The 12,542-nt window shown below is 50.1% G+C and overlaps 1 protein-coding gene across 2 annotated transcripts in view; it reads right to left on the bottom strand.

The window, feature by feature from the left end:
• LOC126272564 (E3 ubiquitin-protein ligase AMFR-like) overlaps positions 1–12,542 on the bottom strand; it is a 310,352-nt gene that overhangs the window by 33,258 nt on the left and 264,552 nt on the right. For both annotated transcript variants that reach the window (XM_049975486.1, XM_049975485.1), the window contains exon 5: positions 11,048–11,158. In XM_049975486.1, coding sequence (XP_049831443.1) covers positions 11,048–11,158 — 111 coding nt within the window. The remainder of the gene's footprint in view (positions 1–11,047; positions 11,159–12,542) is intronic.

Here is a 12,542-nt window from a genome sequence, read left to right as displayed (position 1 = left end):
CACGGTTAAAAGGCGCACTCTGACAGAATATGGACCACCGTCAAGGACGCACCACAACGACAAAGAGGGGGATCCTCACGACACAGTAAATAACTGTGCGTGAGTCGGGTGTGGCCAATGCGGAGCCGACAAATGACGACTGAGTCCCTGCAGTTGGCTCGCATGGATGACTGCCACACAGTCGTCGTGTCCTTGACGGCACGAAATTTGTTAGGGGTGGTCAGACCGCGCCATTCAGCATCCCAAAACGAGAGAACTTTGCGGCGTAAGACTGCCCGCAAATCGGCCGCCAGGAGGCAAATCTCCAGAGATGGCGCACTGGTGGCCTCTTTCACCAGGCCGTCAACAGTTTCATTGCCGGGTATACCAACATGGCCTGGGGTCCAAACAAAGACCACAGACCTGCCGCTACGGGCACAGAGTATGCAGGGACTGCTGGATAGCCATCACCAGACGAGAACGAGGGAAACACTGGTCGAGAGCTCGTAAACCGCTCAGGGAATCGCTACAGATAACGAAGGACTCACCTGAGCAGGAGCGGATATACTCTAGGGTATGAAAGATGGCGACCAGCTCAGCAGTATAAACACTGCAGCCAGCCGGCAACGAACGTTGTTCAGAATGGTCCCCTAGAGTTAGTGCATAACCGACGAGACCAGCAACCATCGAACCGTCCGTGTAGACAACGCCAGAGCCCTGATACGTGGCCAGGATGGAATAAAAGCAGCGTCGAAAGGCCTCCGGAGGAACTGAGTCCTTCATGCCATGTGCCAAGTCGAGCCGAAGGCAAGGGCGAGGCACACACCACGGGGGTGTCCGCAGAGGGGCCCGGAAAGGAGGTGGAACAGAGAAACACCCAAGCCAGGAAAGAAGCTGCTTGACACGTACGGCGATCGGACAACCCAACCAGGGCCGACATTCTGGCAGATGAACGACTGACTGCGGGAAGAGGACACGATAATTTGGATGCCCGGGCAAGCTAAAAACATGGGCAGCATAAGCAGCTAGTAATTGTTGGCGTCGTAACCGCAGTGGAGGGACACCTGTCTCCACAAGTATGCTGTCCACAGGGCTGGTTCGGAAGGCACCAGTGGCAAGGCGTATCCCGCTGTGGAGGATTGGGTCCAGCACCCGCAACGCAGATGGGGATGCTGAGCCATAAGCCAGACTCCCGTAGTCCAGACGGGACTGGATTAACGCCTGGTAAAGCCGTAGGAGAGTAAATCAGTCGGTGCCCCACCTGGTGTGGCTCAGGCATCGCATAGCATTTAGATGCCGCCCTATACGCCTGTTTAAGCTGCCGAATATGAGGCAGCCAAGTCAACCGGGCATCAAAAACCATCCCCAAAAACCTATGTGACTCCACCACTTTAAGAAGCTCGCCATCAAGATAAAGCCGCGGCTCCAGGTGAACAGTGTGTCACCGGCAGAAATGCATAACGCAGGTCTTGGCTGTGGAAAACTGAAAACCCAAGACTGCGCCTTGCGGATTGCGCCCTGTAGCTGACGTTCAGCAGCTGCAATGCCAATAGAGCTGTAGTAAAGGCAGAAGTCGTCAGCATACAGGGAAGCGGAGACAGTATTTCCCACGGCTGCAGCGAGCCCGTTAATAGCTATTAAAAACAGACACACACTGAGAACAGAACCCTGTGGCACACCGTTCTCCTGGACTTGGGAGGAACTATATGAGGCCGCGACGTACACGCGGAAGGTACGATACGACAGAAAATTGCGGATATAGATCGGCAGAGGGCCCCGAAGACCCCATCCATGAAGCGTAGAAAGGATGTGATGACGCCATGTCGTATCATACGCCTTCCGCATGTCGAAAAAGACAGCAACCAGATGCTGACGGCGGGCAAAGGCAGTACGGATGGCCGACTCCAGACTCACCAGATTGTCGGCGGCGGAGCGGCCTTTACGGAACCCACCATGAGACGGAGCCAGAAGGCCTCGAGACTCCAGTACCCAATTCAAGGGCCAGCTCACCATCCGTTCAAGCAACTTGCAAAGAACGTTGGTGAGGCTAATGGGATGGTAGCTGTCAGGACAAGCGGCGAGGGCACTGCAAAATTCCCACTCACTGAATGGGACATTGTACAATTCAGGATGGTGAGTGCGAAAAGAAAGACTCCGACGTTCAATCCGCTCCTTAATGGAGCGGAAGCCCAAGGGGTAGTTGGCAGAAGCAGAATTCAGAGCAAAGTGCTCTGCCAAGCGGTTTGCAATGACATCGGAGTCAGTACAAACTGCTCCATTCAGTGAGAGCGCAGGGACACTGACAGGGGTCCGATAGCCATAGAGGCGGCGAATCTTGGCCCAGACCTGCGATGGAGTGACATGGAGGCCAATGGTGGACACATACCGCTCCCAGCACTCCTGCTTGTGTTGACGGATAATGCAGCGGGCTCGCGCACGCAGCCGTTTGAAGGCGATAAGGTGGTCAATTGAGGAATGTCGCTTGTGACGCTGGAGTGCCCACCGGCGAGCTTTAATCGCTTCAGCGATCTAAGGCGACCACCAAGGCACAGTCCGCCGCAGAAGGGACCAAGAAGAACGGGCAATAGCAGATTCGGCGGCAGTAACGATGCCGGTGGTAACCGACTGAACCACTAAATCAATGGCATCGGTAGAGAGAGGCTCAATAGCGGCAGTTGAGGAGAACAAGTCCCAGTCAGCCTTATTCAGAGCCCATCTGCTAGGGCGCCCAGAAGACTGACGCTGTGGCAGTGACAGAAAGATCGGAAAGTGATCACTGCCACAAAGGTCGTCGTGCACTCTCCATTGTACAGACGGTAAAGGCTAGGGCTACAGATGGAAAGGTCAATGGCGGAATATGTGCCATGCGCCACACTGAAGTGTGTGAAGGCACCATCATTTAAGATCGAGAGATCGAGCTGCGCCAATAAATGCTCAACGATGGCGCCCCGACCTGTTGCCACTGACCCACCCCACAGATGGTTATGGGCGTTAAAGTCGCCCAGTAACAGGAAAGGTGGAGGCAATTGAGCTATCAGAGCAGCCAGGACATGTTGCGCGACATCACCATCCGGTGGAAGGTAAAGACTGCAGACGGTAACAGCCTCTGGCGTCCACACCCGAACAGCGACAGCCTCTAAAGGTGTGTGGAGAGGTACAGACTCGCTGTGAAGAGAGTTCAGGACATAGATGCAGACTCCACCAGACACCCTTTCATAAGCTGCCCGGTTCATATAATAATCCCGATAGCCACGGAGGGCGGGGGTTCGCATTGCCGGAAACCAAGTTTCCTGCAGAGCAATGCAGAGGAAAGGGTGAAGGCTGATAAGTTGGCGGAGCTCAGCTAGATGGTGGAAGAAACCGCTGCAGTTCCACTGGAGGATGGTGTTGTCCATGGCTGAGAAAGGCTTGACGGGACTGGGAAGGGAGATTACGCCGCTGGGTCACCTGCTGCCTCCAATTTAGCACCTGTGATAGTGCTTTCCATGGCGTCTGATGGACCGGCGAGATGGAGGTCCTCAGCGGACGCCAGAATCTCCACCGCATCCTCAGACGCAGAGCTGGAAGGTTGCGGTGGGATAGCTGCCACTGCGATTTCCTTGGGCTGAGAGCTCTTCTTGGGTTTCTCACACCGTTCCTTGGGTTGCACCGGCTGGGAGGGCTTCACTGATTCAGTCTCCGGGACGGAGGAGGATCGTGAAACCCTACGACCAGCTGATTGCAGGCACTTACGCCATTGTCGGTCGTCAGGCTTCTCGCTGGTGGAAACCTGGGAAGGGAGGGACCCAAGGGACCCCTTGCGAGTGTGAGAAGCCGAAGAAGTTGGACACTTCTCCGGCTTAGAAGTGGGGACGGACGTCCCTGATGGGTGGGATGGTGTTGCTCCTTAGGTAGGTGGCGCAGGACCAACTCAGTGGGTAGAGCCCCCCACTGGTGAGGGGGCAGGAGGAGTTTTACTACTCGTCGATCCGGCCACAATTGGAGAAACAGACGGGGCTGGCACAGGTGTTGTAGCAGCAGAGTAGGAAGATGTCATTCTCACAGGATGGAGTCGGTCGTATTTCCTCTTGGCCTCAGTATAGGTCAGTCGGTCCAGGGTCTTGTATTCCATGATTTTACACTCTTTCTGAAAAATTCGGCAGTCTGGCGAGCAAGGTGAATGGTGCTCCCCACAGTTGACACAGATGGGAGGCGGGGCACAAGGAGTATTGGGATGTGATGGGTGTCCGCAATCTCGACATGTGAGGCTGGAAGTGCAGCGAGAAGACATATGGCCGAACTTCCAGCACTTAAAGCACTGCATCGGGGGAGGGATATAGGGCTTAACGTCACATCGGTAGACCATCACCTTGACTTTTTCCGGTAATGTATCCCCTTCGAAGGCCAAGATGAAGGCACCGGTAGCAATCTGATTTTCCTTCGGACCCCGATGAACGCACCGGACGAAATGTACACCTTGGCGCTCTAAATTGGCGCGCTGCTCTTCATCAGACTGCAAAAGAAGATCCCTATGGTAAATAACTCCCTGGACCATATTTAAACTCTTATGGGGTGTGATCGTAACGGCAACATCCCCCAACTTGTCACAAGAGAGTAACCGTCATGACTGGGCAGAGGATACCGTTTGTATCAGGACTGACCCAGAACGCATTTTTGACAAGCCCTCCACCTCCCCAAACTTGTCCTCTAAATGCTCGACGAAGAACTGAGGCTTTGTGGAGAGAAAAGAGTCCCCATCAACCCTCGTACAAACTAAGAAGCGGGGCGAGTAACTGCTACTGCCATCCTGAGACTTACGTTCCTCCCACGGTGTGGCCAGGGAGGGGAACGTTTTCGGATCGTACTTCTGAGCGTTAAACTGAGCCCGAGAACGCTTAGAGACTGCTGGCGGCTGGCCACCAGCGAGAGACGATGTACCACGCTTCATTGTGGGTCATCCGCCCTGATGCACCTACTCCGACCAAGGGCTCTCCCCACGGGCACCACCCAGCCACGGCAAGAGCCACCTGGCAGGATGGCCGTTGCCGGGAGTCCCGATACCCCAGGAGGATAGGCATCTACTCCTTGGCATACGTGGGGAGTTAACGGCGCAGGCATCAGTAGAGCGATCCCTGTGTTGTCAGGGGGCTACAACCAACAGGGTACATGGCGGCCCCACCACAACGGACTGGCTACCGTGCTGGATGTTAGGTAACATGTGGTCCACGGTCACCGTCGGTACAGAAAGGGGCACTGCACGGTGCAAGGTGTTATCTGCACGCAGAAAAAGAGTCATGCCCAAGAGATGGAGAGCAGACAGGACTGCAGTTCAACGGTGTATAAGCTGGCGAAAGGTCTGATCGCAAGATGGACACAATGCACCAAGTAAGGCGCCCTTCCCCAATCGGCTCGCTCTTCGGAAAATTTTGAGAGATGGAGGTCAAACCCAAAAGGGGACCATCATATAAGGCCGAAAAGTTTGAGACTCCTTTTAGTCGCCTCTTACGACAGGCAGGAATACCGCAGGCCTATTCTAACCCCCGAACCTGCAGGGGGAGCTCCACTTGATTAAGTAACAGTCTTTGGGGCAAAGGTGTTCAAAGTTAATAAGATAGACAACGGATGGGTGCCTCTTAAGGTGCTGCAAAGCTTGATGGCGATCACAAATGGCAATGGCAATGGCTGTACTCCACCATGGAACTTACCGGTGGCAAAATGGTCCAGATGAGCACAGGATAGCAAGGCAAACGCGTGAACAATCGCGTCAAGACACGTCACGTAGGATGTCATCAATACAACCCAACAAAGAGGGAGAAAAAACGAGGCTAATCGGCATGTTGGAAAGACCAATGAGGTAACCTGTCCATCGGGGAGCGGGAAGGGAGCGAAAAAAATCAATGGGAAGTGGTCACTACCGCAAAGATTATCATGTAGTGACCAGTGTAATGAAGGAAGGAGGGAGGGAGGGAGAAGAAAGAGAATGATCAATGACAGAAAAGGTACCATGACTGGCTATGAAATTAGTAGGAGAGCCATCATTAAGAAGGCACAAGTTGTGGTCTGCAAGAAACTGATCTATGAGAAGACCCCGACTAGATGGAAATGCACTGCCCCACAAGCATTAAAATCCCTGAGAAGTAAGAAGGGAGGAGGAAGTTACTGAAGGACAGTTAAGGCAGCAGGTGTAAGAATCCTGTCAGAAGGTAGATAAAGATTGCAAACTGTGACCCCAGAGTCCAGGTGGACCCTAACAGCAACCACTTCCAATGTAGTTTGAAGAGGAATCCACATGATAGCAATGTCTGTAAAGACCAACATACAAACTCCACCATAGGTCCATGGGGGGGGGGGGGGGGGGGACACACGATTTCGGCTGAAAGCAGTGTACCCCTGGAGGGTCGGTGAGTGATTATCAGTAAAATGAGATTCCTCTAGAACCACACAATCTGCAGACTAAGACGAAATAAGAGATTTCAACCCCTGAAGGTGACGGTAATATCCATTACAATTCCATTGGGTAACCACAGAATGATGATTCAAATTTGGGGTGAACAGGCTAAGCCAGTCATGGCGCTGGGTCATCATCTGTCACAGACAAGGAGGGGGCGATATCCATGAACAGCAAGTCAGAGTCAGGTTGCGAAGGTGGGAACGGGACTGCTGGCAACACCAGAGGCTCCTTGTCCTGGGACTTACGTTTCTTCTTCCTTTCTGTTTGAGATCAAGGAGGGCTGTGCTGCAAAAAGAAGCCAGCTGCAGCAAGATCTGGAACAGAAAGAGAGGGGCGACCTGGGGGCCCACACACCGCTGTGTGGCAGCAGACCTTTGGCCTGGAAGGTGCTTGGAAGGGGAGGTCTCGTGTGGGGCACCCTTGACCGGCACACGCCGAAGAAGTGGGACACTTATCTGGCTGGGGAGTGGGACCGGCACCCGGAGGGGAGGGTATGGGAACCGCAGGGGAGGGGCGGAGGAGATGGGTGCGAAACTGGGGTAAGGAAGGGGGGAGGAAATGGTGAAGATGTAACTAAAGCATAGCTTGACGTCACTGACACAGGATGAAGACGTGCGCACTTCTTACGAACCTCAGCGTAAGTTAGGCGATCAAGGGACTTATACTTCTGTACCTTCTTTTCGCTTTTATAAACCGGGCAATCCGGTGAATGTCGACAATTAACACACACAGGAGGGGGAACACACAGGAACTCCCCAAATGGAGGGGACATCCACAGTCACCATGGAGAAAGGTCTGCAAACAACTGGAAGGTGTGTCCAAAATGCAAGCACTTAAAACATCTCACAGGTGGTGGGATGTATGGTTACACATCACAGGGAGGCTATATCCTTCAAAGACCAGGATAAAGTCACCAGTATCAATGTGATTGTCCTTCAGGCCCTTCTGAACACGCTGAACAAGTGAGCACCCTGTCGTCCTACATTGTTCCTAAGTTTCTCATCAGTTTGAAGGATGAGGTCCCTGTGAAATATCACATCTTGAACACTATTGAGAGACTAGTGGGGGGTAATGGAAACAGGAATTGTGCCAAGACTGGGCAGCTGAAGCAGTTTTGACCAACAACAAACCCGACCGCATTTTGCTCAGAAAGTCCACTTCACCAAACTTGTACTCAATGTGTTCCGCAAAAAATAAAGGTTTGGTATTGGTGAAAGGATCCCCATCAGTCCTGGTGCAAACCAGATAACGGGGGAAAGGTTTCACTCCTAGCCAACGAGCCTGACCCTCCTCCCAGGGGTAGCCATGGAAGGGAAGGCCGAAGGGGCAGAAGAAGCAGCATGAAAACAATCCTTGTCATTCAAAGAGACGGCTGTAGAAGAACAGCTGGAGTTCTGGACTCGTATGCGTTTATCATCTGCATAGCGGCCGCCCTGATACCACCCACTATGATCAGGGACTCTCCCCACGGGTGCCACCGAGCCACAGCAATGGCCATCTTGCACAGCGGCCAGTGCCGGGAGTTCTGATGCTCCAGGATGACAAGCAACCATTCCTAGGCTTAGATGAGGTGGTCACAGCTCAGGTATCAGAAGTGTGATCCCTGTGTGTTCAGGGGGCTCAACCAAAAGGGTACATAGTGACCCCACCACACGGGCTGCCTACTATGCTGGCTATGGACCCTAGCATCATACAACGACATAAAGGAAAAGATGGAAGGAACGATGAGGGCACACGCCGGAGACATTAGGTTAGGTGCTCTTCCCCGAATAGCTCACACTACGGAATAGAAATTTAGTAATGGAGGTCAAACTCCAGAGTGGGACCAGAGAATGCCAAAAGGATGAGGTAATTACACAAAAAAACCAAATCGCAAAGCCAACATAAGCAAGTACACCAAGAGAGGGAGAGGAGAGGGCTGAAGAGAAGGAGCAAGGTCAGGAAAGGAGGGGAAGGGAAAGTAAATGCAGCCCGAGAAAGAAGGAAGGCTGCAATATCTCGGGGCCCTGTGCTCGCCATGACCGTGAGCCCCCAGGGGGGAGCATACAAGGAGGGTGATACTGAGAACCTGTTGTTGGTTGGTTGGTTTGGGAGAGGGGACCAAACAGTGAGGTCGCTGGTCCCGGGGGATTAGGGAAGAAAGTCTGCCATGCCTTTTCGTAGGAACCATCCCGGCATTTGCCTGAAGCAATTTAGGGAAATCACATAATACCTAAATCAGGATGGCTGGAAGCAGGTTTGAGCCATCATCCTCCCGAATGCAACTCCTGTGCGCTAATTACTGCGCCACCTCACGCGGTACTGAGAACCCCACAGCCAGTGCTACACTACTGATGGCTACAAGAAAAAGGTACACTTAGTACAGAGCCCTGCTGGACCGCATTCTCTTGGATATGGAGGGAACCCAGAATGTACAGTGCGAGAGGAAATTCTGAATGCAAATCAGGAGCGGACCCCAGAGACACCATTTGTGCAAGGCAGCAAGGATATGGTGTCGTAGGCCCTTTGCAGGTCGAAGAAGATGGCTACAAGGTGTTGATGTCGCCCAAAAGCTGTTCGGATGGCAGACCAGGTAAACCAGATTATCAGTAGTTGACCAGCCTTGGCAAAAGAAACACCTTGGGATGGAGCCAGAAGACACCGAGACTCAAGGCGCCAATACAGCTGCCAGCTCACCATTCATTCAAGCAACTTATAAACAACAGTCTAGAGACTGGTTACCTGATTAGAGTACTGGGGCAATGATGCTTTCTCACCACTGTGATGAGAACTTGGCCTCGCTCTTGGCGGCCAAGGTTGAGCAGTCCTGAGGCCCCATTGCAAGAATTGTGATGGGTGGGAGTACTATCGTCAAAGGGGGCCATGTCGTCAGATGTAGTATATGAAAGTTTTACAAGCTGGGTGCAACTCCTCATACTACCTCTTGGCCTAGTGGTAAGCGAGTTTGTGCAGAGTCTTATTCTTTTATTTTCTTCTCTCTCTGGAAAACAATGTAATCTGGTGAGGAGGAAGAATGGTGCTTTCCGCAGCTGACACAGGTGGGGAGAGGGGCACAAGGAGCAATCACATGTTGCAACGTGAAGACATGTGCTCGAGTTTCAGACACTTGAAACACTGCATGCAGGGGGGAGGGAGGAAAGGGAGGGGGGGGGGGGGGGGCGACATGGTTTCAGAAAGCATCAGTAGATCATCACCTTGACCTTCTCAAGCAATGAATCGCCCTAAAAGGCATAGATGAACACATTGGTAGCGACCCTGTTGTCCCTATTCATGGCAACGAAGTATGCACCTCATCGCTTTAAGTTGGCACATAGCTAATTATCAGATTGCAGTAGAAGGTCTCTGTGGAAAATGATGCCCTGAACCAAATTTAAACTGTTATGGGAAATGACAGTCACTAGTATGTCCTCCAGCTTATTACAAACGAGCAGAGCCTGTGACTGAGCAGGTTTTTTTTGGACCAAAATCGATCCACTTTTCAGTTTAGGGATAGCTACCACATTCACAAACTTGTCTTCCAAATTCTCTACAAAGAATACAGGATTTGTGGCCAATAAGGAATCACAATTAGTCTTTATACAAACTAAGTATTGTGGGGGAGTACTGCTCTGCTTGCTGCTGAGCCCTACATTTCTCCCGTGACATAGCCAGGGAACTGAACATTTTCAGCTTCATTTGTGGCTCGTCCACCATGGTGCCACCCACTCCATAACAGGCTCCCCCCATGGGTGCCACCCAGCCTCAGCAATAGCTATCTCGCTGTTGCTCGGTGCCCCAATCACAATGGGCGCATACTCCTTGGCATACAAGGTGGGTTTTCAGCTTGGGCACCAACAGTGTGATCCTTGCATGGTCAGAGGACTACACTGTACTGGGACATGGTGACCCCACGCTCCCACCACAATGGGATGACTACAGTGCTGGATTTTCAGTGTATTGCCTTGTTAAAGGGAAGGGTGCACAGATGAAAAGGCACAAAGGTGGAATATACACTGCACTGTGCAACCTTCGCTGCACAATCTGCACTTCGGGTGAATTTTGAAATTTGGTGGCAGGTCAAACCCAAAAAAGGGGACCATGTGTTTATTCATTGGAAAGTTGTAGAATACCCCAGAAGTGGAAACTCTATTCCCAGTTATAAATCAGGTACAAGCAGGGTCTGCACCCAGAAAACTATCCAATGGAGAGGCAGGATAGTGGAGGTACAAGCTTGCAGCACGGAAAGGAAGCAATACTGCGAAGGCAGGGGCCCTGGGGTAGCCGAGCACATACTCACAAAAGAGTTGTCAGCTCCCTGGGGGAACAGGGATTTTGACATTTTTTTCACTAACACATAGACTGATTCACAAGAAAGTTTTGTGTATGCCACCACAAGTCATCCAGCTCCAGATACTTAGTGATACCCGTGCCAAGGCAGGGCAGGTCACAAGTGATCCACACTCAGAATACCCTGAAAGATGAATGTGTGGGCATGTTGACTTCCAAAATTTGAACAAACAGTGCTTTTCGGACTTTCTGCAACACACATGAATACAACCGTCTACAGAAAAAAAAAACTATTACAGTGTTCAAAATTCACTGATTTAAAAGTATGTAGGATGTAATAAGGAGAGTAACTGAATTTTACAAAATACTAACTTGTGAAAGAGATGAGAACATGGCAGACGCCTTGCAGATTCCATCTTCTCCCAGCAGATTGCACAGTTGTCAGAATTTTCGGCAAGCTCTTCTGGTGTTGCCATAGGATAGCTACAAAAATTAACAAACATTTTCAGCATTAGTTTAGCAATGACCACACTTATATTATGTAAAATAATATAGCTAAGGCTTTTTTCTTCAATGGGAAAAAGTCTTACTTTGTGAAGGATGGCGAGATTTTCATGACAGACAAGATTTCCAAAGCACAATAATTTAATAACTACACATATTTTCTGTGAATTTTATTTTTAAAGCACAAATTTTTAAGACAAATTTTAGCACTCAGAAGCATAGAGAAACAATGGGACTTATTTTGTAAGTTCATTAGATGTCTACAGTTAGAATTGAGCACATTTGAATCCAACCCATTCATGTGAGTCTGAACTTTCTTTGGTGGGAGGACTGTTAGAAAACTCAATTCGACCTGTGACTTTTTCTCTCCTTATATTTTTCTCAACAGTTCTGTGAACTTTTTTTTTCTTCAAATTGCTACATTGTGTTATTGATACAGAAGCACTTAAGACTGAGGAGAGAGAGATTCACTGCCTTGCAAATGTTGATGCAGCACAGGAAAGATACATTAAAACTCAAGTTTTACACACAAAAAATGTGCATCAGATTCACAAGAGGTTGCAACAGGCTTCTTGCTGTCTACCTTGAGATAGACAAAAACATTTTAATTTGGTCCTGAAACAGCACCTGTGAAATACTAAAAACTGGTGTCACCAAACAGATGAAAACACTTAAAGTGTTGTTAGACAATGACTCTTGATGAATATATAAATAGATCATGTACTTAATATTGAAATAATAGACACTTAGGTCAAATCTTTTCTATCTTAGATATTGGTTAAATGTGTGTCCATTTCAATGAAGTGCAAACACAAGGGAGAGGGGAATATGCATTCATCACCTAGAGAATTATGAAAAGAAATAAGCAGCAACCTCTTTTCTTCACAACAGATGGGTCCCTCTCAATCAGGATATCCCCTTCCCAACCTTCCAAAACCTATCCCTCTTTCCTCCCTAAAGTAAGGAACTGTCTATTGGCAGTACTGGAACCCTGCCCTACAGATAAGTTCCAGTCTGCATTCTGTCTTCTTGTAGTTTTAAGGTGCAGTATTTCTTTGATATACAGTAGTACTGCATTGAATTACTTTTCCTAGATGCTGTAGAAAGGATCCGAAATGCCACTGGGTGCTCATTTAGCCAAGGGCTTACATTTATTTGTGAAGGTAGTGGCACAGACATTAGTAGCAAATGCTGCCAGCTCTGCACAGTACTTGGCATATTATTTGCACCCTGCTGTTAGTTGGAAGAAAGCATGAGAATTCTGGGTCTCATCTAACTGATGACATGTAGAACATAGTGATGTGAAATATTGTGGAATTGGGCCTTGTACTCTCCTACATAAGAGTCCTTTTGAGTAATTTAT

This window comes from Schistocerca gregaria, chromosome 5 (genome assembly GCF_023897955.1).
Source record: "Schistocerca gregaria isolate iqSchGreg1 chromosome 5, iqSchGreg1.2, whole genome shotgun sequence".
In the NCBI taxonomy this organism is placed as follows: domain Eukaryota; kingdom Metazoa; phylum Arthropoda; class Insecta; order Orthoptera; family Acrididae; genus Schistocerca; species Schistocerca gregaria.
This window is presented reverse-complemented; position numbering and strand designations above follow the sequence as displayed.